This window comes from Lotus japonicus, chromosome 1, assembly GCF_012489685.1.
Source record: "Lotus japonicus ecotype B-129 chromosome 1, LjGifu_v1.2".
Classification (NCBI taxonomy): domain Eukaryota; kingdom Viridiplantae; phylum Streptophyta; class Magnoliopsida; order Fabales; family Fabaceae; genus Lotus; species Lotus japonicus.
Window position 1 is genome coordinate 135,652,918 of NC_080041.1, and position 18,296 is coordinate 135,671,213.

General features: G+C 35.8%; 2 protein-coding genes across 3 annotated transcripts; one reads left to right on the top strand and one right to left on the bottom strand.

Annotated features, from left to right (window-relative positions):
- The first annotated feature begins 975 nt into the window (after positions 1 to 975).
- On the top strand, positions 976 to 14,088 carry LOC130731302 (myosin-11-like). The gene is made up of 38 exons (XM_057583545.1): positions 976 to 1,163; positions 1,418 to 1,549; positions 1,847 to 1,990; positions 2,077 to 2,222; positions 2,304 to 2,460; positions 2,598 to 2,656; positions 3,015 to 3,174; positions 3,247 to 3,396; positions 3,496 to 3,632; positions 3,726 to 3,872; positions 4,010 to 4,111; positions 4,252 to 4,309; positions 4,393 to 4,494; positions 5,388 to 5,425; positions 5,601 to 5,727; positions 5,806 to 5,976; positions 6,052 to 6,183; positions 6,313 to 6,422; positions 6,534 to 6,594; positions 6,898 to 7,075; positions 7,236 to 7,441; positions 7,530 to 7,649; positions 8,444 to 8,542; positions 8,741 to 8,962; positions 9,889 to 10,028; positions 10,443 to 10,554; positions 10,642 to 10,686; positions 10,780 to 11,034; positions 11,134 to 11,289; positions 11,376 to 11,582; positions 11,697 to 11,840; positions 12,295 to 12,365; positions 12,462 to 12,561; positions 12,654 to 12,710; positions 12,803 to 12,859; positions 12,938 to 13,018; positions 13,128 to 13,210; positions 13,681 to 14,088. Exons 1-38 carry the CDS (start codon positions 1,161 to 1,163, stop codon positions 13,802 to 13,804), a joined length of 4,593 nt encoding a protein of 1,530 aa, XP_057439528.1. The 5' UTR covers positions 976 to 1,160; the 3' UTR covers positions 13,805 to 14,088.
- Positions 14,089 to 14,444: 356 nt separating this feature from the next.
- On the bottom strand, positions 14,445 to 17,038 carry LOC130731304 (F-box protein At5g03970-like). Of its 2 annotated transcripts, none has more exons than XM_057583546.1 (2): positions 16,883 to 17,038; positions 14,445 to 15,955 (listed from the first exon to the last, which is right to left on the bottom strand). In XM_057583546.1, the coding sequence occupies exon 2, from the start codon at positions 15,886 to 15,888 to the stop codon at positions 14,692 to 14,694; it is 1,197 nt and encodes a 398-aa protein (XP_057439529.1). In that variant the 5' UTR covers positions 15,889 to 15,955; positions 16,883 to 17,038; the 3' UTR covers positions 14,445 to 14,691. The 2 variants fall into 2 exon arrangements, with proteins under 2 accessions (XP_057439529.1, XP_057439530.1); XM_057583547.1 differs by having other exon boundaries at positions 14,445 to 15,920; positions 16,883 to 16,979.
- Between the last annotated feature and the right edge of the window lie 1,258 nt (positions 17,039 to 18,296).

The window sequence follows — 18,296 nt, forward strand, 5'->3', positions numbered from 1 at the left end:
TTACCTTACCTCAATGGGACTAGTGGAGGTTCGATTTTGCAATCTGTCAAGCACTTACTGAGGACTTGAGTTTACCTTACCTCAATGGGACTAGTGGAGGTTCGATTTTGCAATCTGTCAGATAAAAGACTCTATCATACTCTACTAGACCAATCTCTTGAGGTTGCCTCGTGGTTAGCTAAATATTATTCTTTCCATATTCATAAGATTATTTTTCAAACAATTATGTTTATTAGAAAAACATGTAATGATGCCAACTAATGTATTGATTTAAAAAAAAATTATACAATTTTTCATATTTATCCTTAACTAATGTATTGATCAGTAGTGTGAAAAACATATTATCTAATTTAGCGAAAATTAATTAGATATCTGTGTAAACAAATTTTACATTGACAGAATGACAGAACTCAGTCCTTTAATTTAATATAATTTAATTCAATATATATAATTTAATCAATTTAAAAATTGATTCTCTTTGGTTGTAATTTATTTTTACACTACTTTCGAATCAGTTTTTTTCCAAGGTATCCCACAACCGACAGTTATGAGACTAATATCCCAAAAATCATGTTAAGTAGGTAGGTTTCTCCTAACAAATGTTTCTTCATACACACCGCACAAGAATTAAATCCTGGACTAGATACTTAAGAAGTCCAACTATCTATCAGTTGTACTAGACATTGTTGTTCTTTCAAGCCAATGTATTTTGATAACTACACAAGCCATCAAAATTTATAGAATGATAAGAAACATATTATTAAATATAAATAATAATGCAATAATTAATTAAATTTTAAGTGTGGAAATTAATTAATGAATTAATATTGTGGAAGAGACGGTTAGAAAGAGAGTGATTAGTAGCCACGAGTTGGCGCGAAAGCAAAGGGGAAGAAGAAGAAGAAGCAGCTTGCGAAGTTGCAGGGCGTGTTGAAGAATGTCGCTTCCTCAAGCCACTCGATTCACTTCTTCCACTTCCACAAACACATTCACACACTTTCTTCTTCTCTTTCTCAATTTCAATTCTCTCTCTTCTCCACATTTTCCACTTCTCCTTCATTTCTCAATTCTCACACATTCCCTAATTCTGCATCGATCGATCGCGCCATCGATCACTTCCCTAATCAATTTATGAAGATACTCTCATCATCAACTCAATAATGGTATGTTGTTACGCGAATCACACTGTTTATATTGTTCCTATTACGTGTAACACAATTGGCAGATAGTTGGACTCCTTAAGCATTTAGTCCAGGGTTCGACCCTGGGCGGTGCGTATGGAGAAGCATTTGTTGGGAGAGGCATACCCATGTGATCTCAGAGCTCAGAGATTATTCTCCTGACTGGCGGCTGTGGGGATACTTGGGAAACAAAAAAAAAACAATCAAGTTTGACGATTCGTTGTTTTTGTGTGCAGGGGAGTACTCCAGTGAATATTATTGTGGATTCTCATGTCTGGGTTGAAGATCATGAGGTTTGCTGGATTGATGGACAGGTTTCCAAAATCAATGGTCAGGATGCTGAAATTGAAACTACCAGTGGAAAGAAGGTTTGTACTTTTGGAATAACATTATTCAGTTTGTGCTCAGTTTCTTAGTGCCTGTTTGGTTTTCATTTGAAATTGCTTTCACCCAACGGAGGTCCAAAGCCTCTTTCACGTTTGGGGCTTTGGAATTCGAGATCGCACACTCCAATGCCCCAAACGGACTCCCAAACTGAAAACCAAACACAACCTTAGTTTCTTGATAAATCACATTTGCATTTTGGAAAATGTGCAACATATCTTAGTTAGGCAAAAATTACTTCTGAATTGTTTTTCTGTGCTTTTATTTTGGGATAATTCAAGGTTGTCACAAAGTTATCAAAATTATATCCCAAAGATATGGAAGCTGCTCCTGGTGGAGTGGATGATATGACTAAGTTGTCCTATTTGCATGAGCCAGGAGTCCTGCAGAACTTAAAGATTAGATATGAGTTGAATGAAATATATGTAAGGATCTCTTCCCTTTTAATTTGTTGGGATCCAGCATGGTTTATCAGTTCAAAAACCTTTTATCTTGTTAATTGCTGTGGCAGACTTATACTGGAAATATTCTGATTGCAATAAATCCATTCCAAAAACTACCTCATCTATATGATGCACACATGATGCATCAATACAAGGGAGCACCATTTGGAGAGTTAAGCCCTCATGTATTTGCCGTTGCTGATGTTGCATATAGGTAACCTTAATTTCTTCTAAGAATCCAAATACCATTTCTATCACTGAACCAAATTTTAATTTATGATTTGATTAATGCTAGGGCAATGATTAACGAAAGAAAAAGCAATTCAATTCTGGTCAGTGGAGAAAGTGGAGCTGGTAAAACTGAAACCACAAAAATGCTTATGCAGTACCTTGCTTACTTAGGTGGTAGGGCTGCCACCGAAGGACGAACAGTTGAACAGCAAGTTCTTGAAGTATGATTCAATAAATCACTGTTTGTTAACTCTAACAAAATTTCCATTCTTTTTTTCCCGTACAATTATATTCAATTTTTTCCCCTCTTTGAACTTTGACTCACCTGCGACTTCTATATTAACTGATCTGAGTACAGTCAAATCCAGTTCTGGAAGCATTTGGTAATGCTAAAACTGTCAGGAATAACAATTCCAGGTGAGTCTTTCTTACACGTGGGTAGTAAATAATCTTGTGTTTTATTCTCTACGATATGCTAATATATAAACTAAGTTTGTTGTTAGTCTTTGTAATATGTGGGAATAAATAATTCAAGTTTGATATATAAATTCACTTCGTCTCCAGTTTGTATCATTGCATTCCCCCAATTCTCTATTGTACTGCCAAAATTCAATGTGTTAGTGACAACAGTTAAATTGATGGCCATTTATCAAATTTTCTTTTGAAAAATGGAACATAAACTCCTATGGAACATAAACTTCTAGACAGTGCCTAGTTAATGTCCAGTTATTTATAGTAGAATTAGTTTCAAATTCTCATTGTCTTAATGCTGCAGTCGTTTTGGTAAATTTGTTGAGATCCAATTTGATAAGAGTGGAAGAATCTCAGGAGCAGCCATTCGAACATACCTTCTAGAGAGATCTCGGGTTTGCCAAATTAATGATCCTGAACGCAATTACCACTGTTTTTATCTTCTCTGTGCTGCACCACAGGAGGTTACTTGCTGCACAATCTACTTTTTGTTTATTCGTTTAATTATATATACTCATTACAATTTATGCTGACAGGAAATTGAGAAATACAAACTAGGACATCCTAAAACATTTCATTACCTAAATCAGTCAAAATGCTTTGAACTGGCTGATGTAAGTGATGCTCGTGAGTATCTTGCAACTCGGAGAGCTATGGATATTGTTGGAATAAGCCCAAAAGAGCAGGTATTTCTTTTCATGAGTGAGAATTTAGCTTCTTTATTGCTTAAATATGAAATGAATAGCTTCTTAAGCCTTCACTTTCCCCGCTACATTTTTTATCAGGAAGCTATTTTTAGAGTTGTTGCTTCCATTCTTCATCTTGGTAATATTGAATTTACCAAAGGAAAGGAGGTTGATTCATCAGTTCCTAAGGATGATAAAGCCAAATTCAGCTTAAAAACAACTGCTGAGCTCCTCATGTATGGGTGACAGTGTTGTATTACTCCCTATGCCCAAATGATTTTCATCTGCCTTTAAGATGATTACCATTATTGGATTTTGCACTTTATCAGGTGTAATGCTGGTGCCTTGGAAGATGCATTATGTAAGCGTGTCATGATCACCCCTGAGGAAGTTATAAAACGGAGCCTGGATCCCCAAAGTGCAGCAGTCAGCAGAGATGGCTTGGCAAAAACACTTTATTCAAGGCTGTTTGACTGGTAAGATGCTGAAAATGGAAACAAACCCGTAGTTTTTGTCCTTTATCATTCTCGTTAGGCCACACAATACACATACAGAAGGTAAGGATCTAGGATTCTGGTTTTGATCCCTGGTGTTTTAATGTGGTTGTTAACAGGTTGGTGGACAAGATTAATAATTCAATTGGACAAGACGCCACTTCTAAATCTTTGATTGGGGTCCTTGATATATATGGTTTTGAAAGCTTTAAATGTAACAGGTAATATTTAGTTTAGAAGAATAAACATGCCTATCCGTACAAATGCATCCTGAGATTGCTTTACTAGAGATATTGAAAGCAGCCACCTCTGCTTGTTTTCAATCCATTTTAACTTATTTTCAGCCTATCATGCTCTGCAGTTTTGAGCAGTTCTGCATTAATTTCACAAACGAGAAATTGCAGCAACATTTCAATCAGGCAAATTCTCAGACCAGATAAGCACTTACAGTGTTATGACTGTTACTTCCCATTTTAATTTGCTTTTTCGTGATGAATTTCAGCACGTGTTCAAAATGGAACAAGAAGAATATACAAAGGAGCAGATTGATTGGAGTTACATTGAATTTGTTGACAACCAAGATGTTTTGGACCTAATTGAAAAGGTTTTCTTTCTCTCTTTTTTTCACTTTTCTCAAAGGCTTGTGGGTATTCAGCTCATTTTGAGCATAAAAGCAGCCAACTTAGATGTTATGAAACTTAATGTAATGGAAAGTTAATACTAGTATGCTCTTTTAGATGCATATTGATGATTTATTGTCTAATTATCCTAGTGTGTAAAGTTCATCCCACAATCTATTTAGTGTTACTATTCATACCCAAAATAATTGAATTTTCATTAATCCCCATCTGCAAAACAACTGCACACATTTACAAAGGAAAAGAAGCAGAAGAAGGGATGAGGTTGAGGGTGAAAATGAGCTTGGTTAATTGGTTCATTGTTTCTTCTTTTGAACTGAACCACAGTAGCGCTATTTAATATTGTCACGAACCAACTATCCCAAAAGCTTAGCTTTTGAGTGAAGGACACATGAATGATTTAATATTATATTTATAACACACCCCTTACGCACGATCCCACTTGGGCTTAAAGCGTGGAAAAAGCACAAACTCACCTAACATGTGCTGAAATTCAACAATTTTTCAATTAGAATAATGGGGCAAACACAGGTCGAACTCTAGACCACCTGATTATAGAGGCCTTAATAGCATGTCATGAACCATTTATCACAAAAGTTTAAGCTGTTGGGTAAATGACACATGAGTGACTTCATATAATATCTAATGAGTATGTAACACAAATCTTTTATATTTGGTTTTCAGACAAACAAAATTTATAATTAAGGAACTGGACTGCTGTTATTGAGTGATCTCTCCCTATGTTGTAGTTTTGGTTATTTTACTGTCAGCCAGAATTCAGTGCCTTTTTCATCCTTTTCTTCCACTTTGTCTTCCCTTACTTTTTGCATTAGTACTTTACTTTTTTTCTTTTTTGCAGAAACCTGGAGGAATCATTGCTCTCCTTGATGAAGCTTGGTAAACTATTGTTTTCTTCCCTGAATTTCTTCCTTGAAAGGATGACAATTCATAGCTTGCTTGATGAATTTTAACCTTCTTTTGGTGACAAGTTCCTGTTTTAATTCTAATGCTCCTTGTTACTTACCATATTGAATCAACTCCTTCATTCTAACCTTTCGCCCTTGTCTTTCAGCATGTTTCCAAAGTCAACTCATGAAACTTTCGCTAACAAGCTTTATCAAACATTTAAGAATCACAAGCGCTTTGTTAAGCCAAAATTATCTCGAACAGATTTCACCATTTCTCATTATGCTGGCGAGGTATGACTTATTCTCATAGCATCTGCTTCAGAAAACACTAGACTTTGTTTATTCATTTCTACTGTCATAAATGTGCAGGTGCTGTACCAGTCAGACCATTTTTTAGATAAAAACAAGGACTATGTGGTTCCGGAACATCAAGATTTATTGGGTGCTTCCAAGTGTCCTTTTGTAGCTGGACTTTTTCCTCCACTTCCAGATGAGACATCAAAATCTTCAAAATTTTCTTCAATCGGTTCTCGTTTTAAGGTATCATTATTTTTCTAGTCTTCATTATTGAAAATGTGGACTTTGGCATGACAATAAACTTCTTGCCTGGTGCAGCTGCAACTACAGAGCCTAATGGAAACACTAAACTCAACAGAGCCTCATTACATTAGATGTGTGAAGCCAAACAACGTCCTCAAGCCTGCAATTTTTGAGAATGTCAATATTATGCAACAACTTCGCTGTGGTGTGAGTATACTTTGATGTTCCTCCTTAATTTCATTCTTCGGATAACTGGTTTGTACAAAAGTATGGTCATAGTTTCTTCACAACTCAACCTTTTCTTTTCCCTTTTTTCTCCAATGCTTTCTCATACAGGGTGTTTTGGAGGCAATCAGAATCAGTTGTGCTGGCTACCCTACCCGTCGCGCTTTCTTTGAGTTTATAAACCGATTTTCCCTCCTTGCCCCCGAGGTTACAGAAGCAAAGTAAGAACTCTCTTAGTATATTTGTATGCCCAATAGGAAGGAAGTTTTTGCTTTATGTTTTTAAACATTTCGTACCAACCTAATCAGCTAAGCCTTTTCACCTTTGGGCAGTCATGATGAGAAGACTGTTTGCAAAAAAATTCTAGAAAAGATGGGGCTTAAAGGATATCAGGTAAATGTTTCACCAAAATAATAAATTTTGCTCTTGTTTTCTTGTCTGAATATCTTTTATTATAAAATCAATATAAAATCATTCATATATCTTTACCCAACAACTAAAATTTTAGGGACAGTTGGTTTGTGACACCTTTAAACCTCTTAAGGTGTCAACAACAACCATACTTCATGGATATTGCATCATTGATATATAATACCTCTTTTTGCTATATTTTATCGATGTCATCAAGGGTATGTACGATCATCATGCATATATATATATTTATGTTTATGCTCATCAAGGCTGTCAATTGTGTAGATTGGAAAAACAAAGGTATTCCTAAGAGCAGGTCAGATGGCTGAACTAGATGCACGGAGGGCTCAGGTACTAAGTAATGCAGCAAAAACTATCCAAAGGCGTATACGAACCCATCAAGCTCGTAAACATTATATCGCATTACGAAAGAAGACCATATATGTGCAGTCTCTGTGGAGAGGTGAAATATTTTTAAAGTGAAATAGCCTGAATCATTTGTTTGGATAGGCTCAATTCTGTATGGACTTACCTAAACAAATGGCGTATGTCAGTGCTTAGGACATTTCATGGTTAATCAGTCTCCTTTATTTACATATTTTTCACATGCATATGATTTGTAGGAAGACTTGCATGCAAACTTTATCAGGGCCTGAGAAGGGAGGCTGCTGCTATTAAAATTCAGAAGAACATACGCAGACATGATGCTAGGAAAGCCTATACTAAACTACAAGCATCAGTACTTACTCTTCAAACAGCTTTGAGGGCAATCTCCGCCCGTAAGGAGTTCAACTTTAGGAAACAGACTAAAGCTTCCACCATTATTCAGGTTATAGTTGACTCCTATATGATTAGGAATATCCACAAAGGACATCACATCAGTATTTACTATATAATTCTATTTCAAAAAATTGCAGGCTCGGTGGCGGTGCCACAAAGCTTCTTCATATTATAAGAGGCTAAAGAAAGGTGCAATAATGACACAATGCAAATGGAGGGGGCGCATGGGAAGGAAAGAACTTAGGAAACTGAAAATGGTAAGTTTCTAGATTTTACAAAACTCTTAATAAATTGTTTAACTATTCCATAATTAAGTAGAACCCTCCGAAGTAAAAATGTAATGCATCCAAGCAACATAACTCAAGTCATACAAGGGAAAAGATACTATCTGATTTTTTGCCACAGCAGTGAACTTCATATCATAAAAGCTTATACAATGTATATTTTTTTTATTGTCGATGTTATCTTCATAAAGGGAAAACAACACGTAACAAGTAACATAAGCCTTATCCCAATAAGTGAGATTGGCTATATGAATCACTTGATTCATATGAAAGATACGGTCAATTTTACATTGGCTACCGCAGACCTAACACAATCTTCCTCCTTTATCCGGGCTTAGGATTGACTATGACACAGTATAGGTGGAGTTATAAAGGGAAAACAACCAAAGAAAATAAGGTTTTCTAATCTGAAATTGGTTTTAACTTTTAACTTCTGATTATAGGAGCTTAAAGTTTCATTTTCTTTCTCTTTCTTATTTTAATTTCTTTATCTCTAATCATATCTTGTAAGTGAAACATTTCAAGTAGATAAAAATTTAATCTTCTACTTAACTACAGAAAACAATATCCCATCAATGTGGATCTGGACTGAATCGCATCCATTATTTTCCATACCACAATCATTTTTCTTTTTGATGGTTTTATAAATGATCAAACCTTTTTTTTTTTTTGTTACAATGATCAAACCTATTATCATATCTTTACCTATTATCATATCTTTCTCAGTCTCTCTACTGATAGTTGACATCTATTTCCATTTTCTTTAGGCTGCAAGAGAAACTGGTGCGCTTAAAGAAGCAAAGGACAAGCTTGAAAAACGGGTGGAGGAACTCACTTATCGTGTCCAACTAGAAAAAAGTTTAAGGGTGAGAAATATGTTTTGCAGTTAGATACAATTCGGAAGATATTGCAGTTATTCTAATATCTTTCTCTAGGATGCATTTTGTAAAACATATTGCATAAATGGGGAATAAAATGAAGGGAGAGTAAAAGACCAATATTGGCAAGTTATCAAGCATCCTTTCAATTTGTAATCCCTAAAGAAACTATATGGAATCCTGCAGACCAACCTAGAAGAATCCAAAGCACAAGAGATAACAAAACTGCAGAATTCACTGAAGGAGATGCAGAGCAGAGTTGATGAAACTAATGCTTTGCTTGTAAAGGAGCGAGAGAATGCAAAGAAAGCTATTGAAGAAGCACCTGCTGTTGTTCAAGAAACTAAGGTTATTGTTGAAGACACACAGAAGATTGAAGCACTAACAGCGGAAGTTGAGAGCCTAAAGGTATAAAATTCAGTCTTACAACTCCTAATCTTTTGTTAAGTGGCCCTTATTTCAATCATGCTCCTCATTCAATGAAATATTGTAGACAATATATACTTCAATTACATACAGCTTACATCATTCTTAGAGTTCTTTATTGGCTCTTGTGCCTCTGTTCCTACTTTTATTGGTTAATTGGAACGAAGTTTGATAACATTTTTGGAATTTGGCATATCTGAGTAGGAGCTAGAAAATACTACCCTCCATTTAGCTAGTTGCTCGGTATTTTGTTGTCCACCTAATTGCTAAGTGTTACTAAATCTCTCTTTCAGTTATATCTCTCTAGTTACATTCAGTTAATTGAGTTGTTTTTCCCAGCTCCCTTCTTCTTTTTCTTAACATAAATCCTCTTAATTACATCATGTTTTATCCAAGATATAACTTAGCTTGTAAGCAGAGCTACGTGAAGCACCTCATTAAATATGCTTTCAGAACCGAGTGCAAACTGTGCAGTACACTTTAGAGTTCAGAGTTATATGAGAATGAGAAGCAGTTCCCTTGGAGCCTCAATAAAAAGGGATGTGACAAGATTGATTTCCTTCCTGATGATATGAGAAAGAGGAAGTAAACTCATGTCATTGGTGCATTCTCTTCAATTTAATACTTCACAATCATATCAAGATATTAATGTCAAGAACGAATCATTCTAAAAGCTTAAGTTGTGAGGTAGTGGCACAATAATAGTTTTATTGGACAGATTACAGTACCAAGAATAAAAAATTATTAAACTAAATGTTCATGCATATGCTTTTTAACTGGTTTATCGCTAAATTTCTAAGGAGCGTTATTTCTTGTTAAGCTCATATTGATGCTAAGTTCTTGTAACTTGTAAGACGTGTCATGATTATCTTGTTTGTATGATGTTTCCTTGGCTTATCTTTGCACAGACTTTGCTAGAGTCAGAGAGACAAAAAGCTGATGATTTTGAAAAGAAATATAATGAAGCCCAAGCTTCTCTTGAAGAAATGAGTAAAAAATTTGAAGACACAGAGAAGAAGGCCCGTCAGTTCCAAGAATCAATGACCAGGTAATATATAAACTGAACAATTAACCCAACGTTACTTCTCTACCATTTTAACCAACTACAATCAACACTGGAAGTGTTGGATTAGATTGTAAGTGGTTCCTGAATTGAGATTTTCAAACTTCTTGAGCACCTCATTTTTTTTATAAGTCGTTTGAAGTTGAGTACCTGATTTCTTGTTGCACAGATTTTCTTTCTTACGAGAAGTATGGTGATACTATTGGTTAACTGATCACATATTATTCTTTCTTTATTTCCCTTCTTCTCTAATGCTAAGTAGTAATAATCATGATGACGATGCTGGATGAATTTATATCTAATTCAAAAACTGTCCTCTTAAAAAGTAGTATCAAATGACTCATATCCAACCTTAATTCAGTGAGATGAATGACCAAAATCTCATAATTCTCTGTTTAGGCTAGAAGAGAAGATTGCTAATTTAGAATCGGAGAATAAGGTTCTACGCCAACAAGCTGTGTCTATAGCACCCAATAAGATGTTTTCAGCACGCACCAGATCAAGTATTCAGGTACTCCTCGGAACGAATCTTTATATACATGATATAATACGAACCTTGAAGATGGTTTAATTTTTTTTTTCTTATCTCTGTTGATAGAGAGCTGACAGTGGACACATAGTAGTGGAACCAAGGACATCTTTGGTAACACAACTTTATTTTAAATCACTATTACTTGTCTTGGGTTTGTGTATTCGGATTTGACTTTTTTTCTTTTTAACTTGACTAACTAATCAGGATATGCATAGCCCATCAATGAACCACAGAGAATCCTCTGATTTGGAGGATAAACCACAGAAGTCACTGAATGAGAAACAACAGGAGAACCAAGAGTTGCTCATTAGATGTATTGCACAACACTTAGGCTTTGCTGGGAATAGACCAGTTGCTGCCTGTATCATATTCAAATGCCTCTTGCATTGGAGATCATTTGAAGTTGAGCGTACTAGCGTTTTTGATCGTATAATCCAAACTATTGGCCATGCAATTGAGGTGTAAAATGCTCAACGTTCATGTGATAGTTCTGTGTTTTTCTTGCTCTCCTTTCTTAATATATTTATTTTCACTAAAATATTTTTATTTGGACTTCAGACTCAGGAGAACAATGAAGTTTTGGCTTATTGGTTATCCAATGCTTCTACACTTCTATTGTTGCTCCAGCGAACACTTAAAGCAAGTGGTGCTGCTGGCATGGCTCCTCAACGCCGTCGTTCTTCCTCAGCAACCCTGTTTGGGAGGATGACACAAGTAATAACTTATTTGAGCAAATTAGTTCCAACTGAGAAACTCTTCTTCTTCAGACAAGTGAAGTATTTTATATACCATTGTTTCAGAGTTTCCGTGGTAATCCGCCTGGAGTCAATATTTCCCTAATCAATGGTAGCATGAGTGGCGGAGTAGATACAGTAAGACAAGTTGAAGCCAAGTACCCAGCTCTTCTTTTCAAACAGCAGCTTACAGCTTATGTGGAAAAGATATATGGAATGATTCGGGATAACTTGAAGAAAGAAATTTCTCCTTTGCTTGGACTATGCATCCAGGTATAACAATTTTTTTGCCTAGTCTTCTTTATAAATTTATCAATCTTTTCATTTGCTACGTTGCCTTTCAAATTCAATGATTTATTGCATAACTGTTTGAATTTGATGAGGTAGGCACCAAGAACATCCAGGGCAAGCTTGGTTAAGGGTTCATCACGTTCAGTTGTAAACACTGAAGCCCAGAAAGCTTTGATTGCTCACTGGCAGGGTATAGTTAAGAGTCTTGGGAACTTCTTAAATACTTTGAAGACAAATCACGTTAGTAGATCCTCTTTTGACTGCATTATAGTTAACTTTTTTTCTTGTTTTGGGGCTCTATCTTATAGCTTTTGCTAGCTGTGCTTCTGGCTCTTCACAAAAATATTTATATATCATATTAAATACATGGTTAAAATAAAATCACAGGCTTCTCCTAAAATATACCAAAACTACGTGACCTCCTTTTGTTTCTCTAAATTTATACATACTTTCTCTCTGATTTCAAATATATTACAAAGGTGATTTTGTTAATAATTAAAATATGAGGCTTATGTAAATTTGAGAGCAAGAAGGGAAGTCTACATAATTTTGCTAAACCTCAGGGAGGTTTAGCATTTTATCTCCTCTTGTCTTGTTAACATTATTTATTGAGTTGCTACGTTTGCATTTATTTAGTCTTGTTTGAATCAGAGTTGTTTATTCTGCATAATCCCATTCTGCTTCATTTTGGCAGGTTCCCCCATTTTTGGTTCGTAAGGTGTTCACTCAAATATTTTCTTTTATCAATGTCCAACTTTTCAATAGGTTAGTATCTTCGAGTTTCCATTGTTTTGGGGGTTTTCTATTCTGCAAATCAGAATTTTCATTTTTATCATCTCATCTCTTTCATTTTTCTTATAGTCTTCTTTTAAGACGGGAGTGCTGCTCATTTAGTAATGGAGAATATGTGAAAGCTGGTTTGGCTGAATTGGAACATTGGTGTTTTAAGGCGACGGATGAGGTGCATTGCTTCACACTGCTGTTATATTCGGTGATTCTTGCAAAAATGTATGAATACTAAGTACTAACCCCCTCTCCTGGGAAAAATTGCAGTATGCAGGTTCAGCGTGGGATGAGCTCAAACATATTAGACAAGCTATTGGATTTCTGGTATCTGTCTATCATGTCTTTACACCATCTGTAAGGTACTTGTGGTGGATAATAAAATATAAAAAACTGATCTTTCCTGCCCCTTAATTTAGGTCATACACCAGAAACCAAAGAAAACGCTGGATGAAATAAGCCATGACCTTTGCCCGGTAAGTGGAAGAAATCTGGCTTTTTACTGAAAATTTCACTTTCCTGAATACCTACATTTGTTAGTTCCCTGTTCACAGGTTCTCAGTATACAGCAGCTATATCGAATTAGCACCATGTACTGGGATGACAAGTATGGCACGCATAGCGTGTCCCCTGATGTAAGTTTTTACATTAAACCATTACTCAAATATGATAACTTCAACACTACACATCAAAGACATGCGAAAAACCTATCTTGAGCTTTGCTGTATCAATGTTTTCATCTAGGTCATCTCTAATATGCGAGTCTTGATGACTGAAGATTCAAATAATGCAGTTAGTAATTCTTTCCTGTTGGATGATGATTCAAGGTAAGTTGGATACTATTCAACCACGTAGTAATCTTTGCTCAGGTTTTCATCTTGTTTTATAAACGCACATTGATATTGTATTGTATACACAATTAGTTAGTTTTGTAACCAAATCACTCTTGGTAATGAGGTTATAGTTATGACCACATACAAAGTAAATATGAAAACTTGGCAAGAGCTATGCAGGGTGCTCCATGACTTCAATTCTAGTCAGACATCCACTACTTGACCGCTCTTAGTAATTAGGATGATGACTTCAACTAAATTTTCTTATACTAACTATCAACTTCTGGCTACACATTGACTGAACCAAACTTTTCGCCAAAAAGAATCTGATTTGAGTAGATGTTTAGATTTCCGTTAAACTCAACACTGATTCATCAACACTGATTCACTGTTTCTAGTTGTTAATATATACTTTTGACCTTACATTTATCATTAACCATTTGGAAGCATCATCTACTTTGCAGCATTCCGTTTTCAGTGGATGACATATCAAAGTCAAAGGAACAGATAGATATATATGATGTAGAGCCTCCACCACTAATTCGAGACAACTCTGGCTTTAGTTTCTTGTTGCCCCGTGCAGACTGACAGCTTCATTGCAGAATTGATGGGGAAATGATTTTTTTTTCCCTCACTTAAGTAGTGAAGTTACATCATAAAGAATATTATATTTAACATAAATTCATTTGTCAATAGTTTGGAAAAGGGATGACATAGTGGTCAGTGGAGATTTTGTAACTAGAGGGCAAGAGGTATAGGAATTTCATTCACCAATACAGAAATAAATGATGGCTATCCGTGGCCCACAATGTGTGTCAGCTAAAGACCTTATTTACATGGAAATTTTTAGTTTCTAGATTTAGTTATTCACATTTTCATCTCTCCCCATTTAGGTATTCATATTTTTCCCATTCACATTTTCATCTCAGGCCAATGCGCACACCTCATAGACAAATGATACTTACCGTTCCATAATATCAATGTTATTAGAGATGAAAAAAATCATGTAAGAGTCAGTCATTCAATCAAGCGGCTGATATTCATTCGTGCGTCTTAATCTCACACTGTCTCGTGCCAATTAGCTTGATCCTCAATAATTACAAGTAGATTATTATGGTGTCGCGCTATGCTTGTCATAATAAGAGGGTTGTGTGAACCATCATTTTAAGCCATAAAATGCAAGCTCTCAGATTTTCGAATTCTTAGACCTGGTTTCCAGCTGCAAATCTTCTATGCAAGTAGACTAAGGAGAACGAAGATCAGAGGAGCAATAATATGCTTTCAGTATATACATCACTGGAGCTATGGAAAAAAAGTTATCTAGGCCACTATACTACAAAAAGAGAACCGAAGAGTTCAAGTGCTTTAGTTACATTGCATCCAGATTAACAACGAAATGGAAAAAAACCGCTAGTACCATCTAGTATCAAAAAGACAAGGTTTCCTCCACTTAACAGAAATTATGTTCCATGCAGTCATGCCATAGATGAAGAGAATGGCCAAGCAGGCAGAAAGAAAGGAACAACTTTGCTAGATTCCCATGAAATGGCGGTTCCACGACCCTGATAATTAACTATTTCCACTGTTTTGGTCTTCAAATCACACAGTAAAATGTTCCACCCCATTCTGATGTAGACAGATGTAGAATTCTGAGGAAGAAATGATAAAATCTGGCCCTCCTTAAAATGCATGCTTAAAGTTGGTATCTGCTTCCATAATTCTTTAAAACTCAATCTCCACCTTAGAATCCACTTGTAGCTCAAATGAGTGCAGTTGCTGTACATGGATGGGTTGGTTCCTGCTTCCTTCTCGAGTACCCATATCTCCAGACCCAAGTTGTTGCTCTGACCATACAGCAAGAGCCCATCAGACGACTCCCCAAGAACAGACTCCTCATGCTCGAGCGATAAAGCACCAGCCGGTAGTTTAACTAAAGCAACCTTCCTGTCTCCAAGACGGGGATCATAGATGGCAAGTTTTCCCCACATTGCAAACCAGTGTACAACTCCCCCAACCACCATACCTACTGTCTTTGGGCGCAGCGCAAAAGACGAAGAGCACAGCAGAGTGGACTGCTTCCATTTTCCAGTTTTAGATGAGAAAGTCTCAACTGAGAGAGTGTTGCGTTCCTTAAGTTTGTGTTCACATCTTGCGCGGATCACCTTGTAGCAAATGTCACCGTCAACATATTCCTCAACAATCAACGCCATGCAGAGAGTTTTATAGAACTGCTGAGGTTCTGGGAGTTCATGCCGTTGCTTGGTCATGGTATTGTACACATAGAATGTCTTTGGATGGAAACCAGAAAGAATAATGCCATTGGAACAATCAATGAAGTACCCAAGTTTTTTTAGGACTCCTGAAAGCTGCAAATCATCACCCTCTTTGCAAGTGGACAAGAATGGAAGGGCAGGCTCCGAGCGAGGGCGGCGGTAGCCATCACGCGGTCTTCCAAGATATAAAAAGTTGCATACACAAAAACCCAGAAGTCGAAAATCTTGTCCCCACTTACTCAAGTAACAGCGACGAAATGTAGAACTGCATATCACACGCAGCCATATTTTCGACACAACAATTAACTTGAAGATAGTTGACGGTGGCAGTCGAAGCAGGATCTCATGCAGGATGTCATCACAATTAAGCACAGCATAAACACTCTTACGCCTCTTCATCCTCTCAAATTCTGTTGAGCAAGTTATATCCTCTGCTAAGCATATGCCAACTAAATCTTCAGAAATACTGACAAGAAGAACATAGATATCTTAATTGATAATGGATAACATAAGCTAATTCACTTATTAGAAGGAAAACAAAAAAAGTAACCCCATAGCTCACAAATGGTCTAGATTTCACAACTGTCATTTAAAATTCAAACCCATTAAATTTGAGACTATAAGAATTTGAGAGGCCTAACCCCATAACTCTACCCCTAATCTTGACCATATCTCTAGTTAGGACTTCTCAACGGAGACACTTGAAGTAAAACTTACTTAAATTTAACTTATATCATGTTTGGATCAGGGTTGTCAATGGCGGATAGCGTAGTGTAGCGGCAAACCCAAAAAACGCTATTTCGAGCGCTATTGCGGCGCTATAGCGACAAATAGCGGTGAATAGTGGCGTAGCGGTGAACCCCTAGGGTGCTACGCTATAGGCTATTGCACCGCTATAGCGCGCTATTAACAAGCCTGGTTTGGATCAGCTTATATTTCCTCAAAATCAATACTGACACCCAGAAACTACTCACAGAACCTTCAACCCAGAATTGATTTGGCATTCAAAATCAATATTTCCAAACATGCACTTAGACAGATACATGTCATCAAGTCTATTAGATAATGGTCATAAAAGAAAACATGAGTATCAGTATATATCAGTTGAAAGTGAGAATGGGGTTTTGGGGTTATTATGCAGTTACCAACATAATCAGCAGGAAACCCATTTCTTAAATCACCACATAATCAACTAATCAGAAGCGTTTTCTCAGCATCGTTGATGAAACATGCATGCATTTGATTAAAACCTATGAACAACGATCCTATTCCTTCTGGAAAAAAAAAATCAAAAACTGAAAATGAAGAGCACATGAAAATGGAATGCAGACTCATCAAGCAAAAACGAAACATTGAATGAGGTTTAGCAGAAAACAGGAAGGAAATCACTCACAGTTCAAATTTCTGGGTCCAGAGCTGAGTGAGTGCGCATGGTTGTCGATCGAACTATGAACCGAGTTGTTTGATGTCGGGAAAACAATTTTTGAAATTAATTTGGTTTGGTTGGGCCTGCTCTCATCGGGTTGGGTTGTCTTGGGTTTGGGACCCAACAAAAATTGTTTTGATTAATTTTTTCTAATTTCTTGTTACCAAAGAGGTACCTTTGAGAGATCTTGCAACTTCCAACCTAAAATCATTGTCATGTCTACTGATCATTTCTGTTTTTTTAAGTGGTTGTTTCAATCTTTTTTTAATCCCTTTGGGGATATGAATATGAAACTTCCTCACGTTACTGTTAGGCTCTACACGACTCATGAATCATTGTTACGTCATACTCAAATTAAAATTATAAGAGAATCTACAATGCAGGTTGCTTACTTCATTGCTTAGCCATAAGCAACCCTAACATTTTTTCTCACTAGAGTATATACTTATGTGGAAAGTTGGTTGCTTAAAAATAAGCAATGGTTACTTCAATTTCCATGAGCAATAGTTGTTCATAGTATTTTGTGATGAAAATACAATTCATCCATTTTTTTAGTATCAATAGTTCATTCCCTTTTCTTGGGACCCACAAAAAATAAAATAAAATGATCATTGAAGTGTAATATGCACGAGTTACTTATGAATTAATTACTTAGTCTTATGTGAAATTTTGGGTCCACAAAAATAATATTTAGCAACTCAAATAAAATAAAAAACTACCATTGTGATTTATGAATGCTCTTTCTTCAGCAAGTTTTTCCTTCATCCTTAATTTAGGATTTTAATTCATGTAAATATGTTTCATGCTTCCCTAGGTCTCAAGTGGGACAAAAGTTAGATACAGTTTGTTAACGGCAGTTTTTACTTTTTATTATTCTCCAATTATAACATGACACTTATGTAAAAAATGATAAAGTGAGAGAAATGATCAAATTAATAAATAATATTAAGTAAGTGGGAGAGTATTTTTTATTGAAAAGGAGAAACAATATTTTTATGATACTTTCTCCGTTTCTAAATATAAATCACTTTTACTTAATTCTCTTAAATTATAAAAAGTAGTTAAAAAAACATATACTTGGATATATGTGAAAATTAACAAAAATATCAGATATTTTATTAAAATATACTGACATACTTTATTAAGTTTTGGCCTTTTATTATATATACATAATGGTGGCGTGCCTCCATAAATCAGTTGGATCACCACTTATATTAAAATAATTGTTCTTCACGATGTAAATGTTTGCACTAAATGCTTATACCACGGCAGCATAATTGTTAGATAGTTAAATTCTTAAAACATATATTTAGTTCAAGGTTTTATTCTTGAGCGGTGTGTATAAAGAAACTTTTGTTGAGAGAGACTTATCCACTTAACG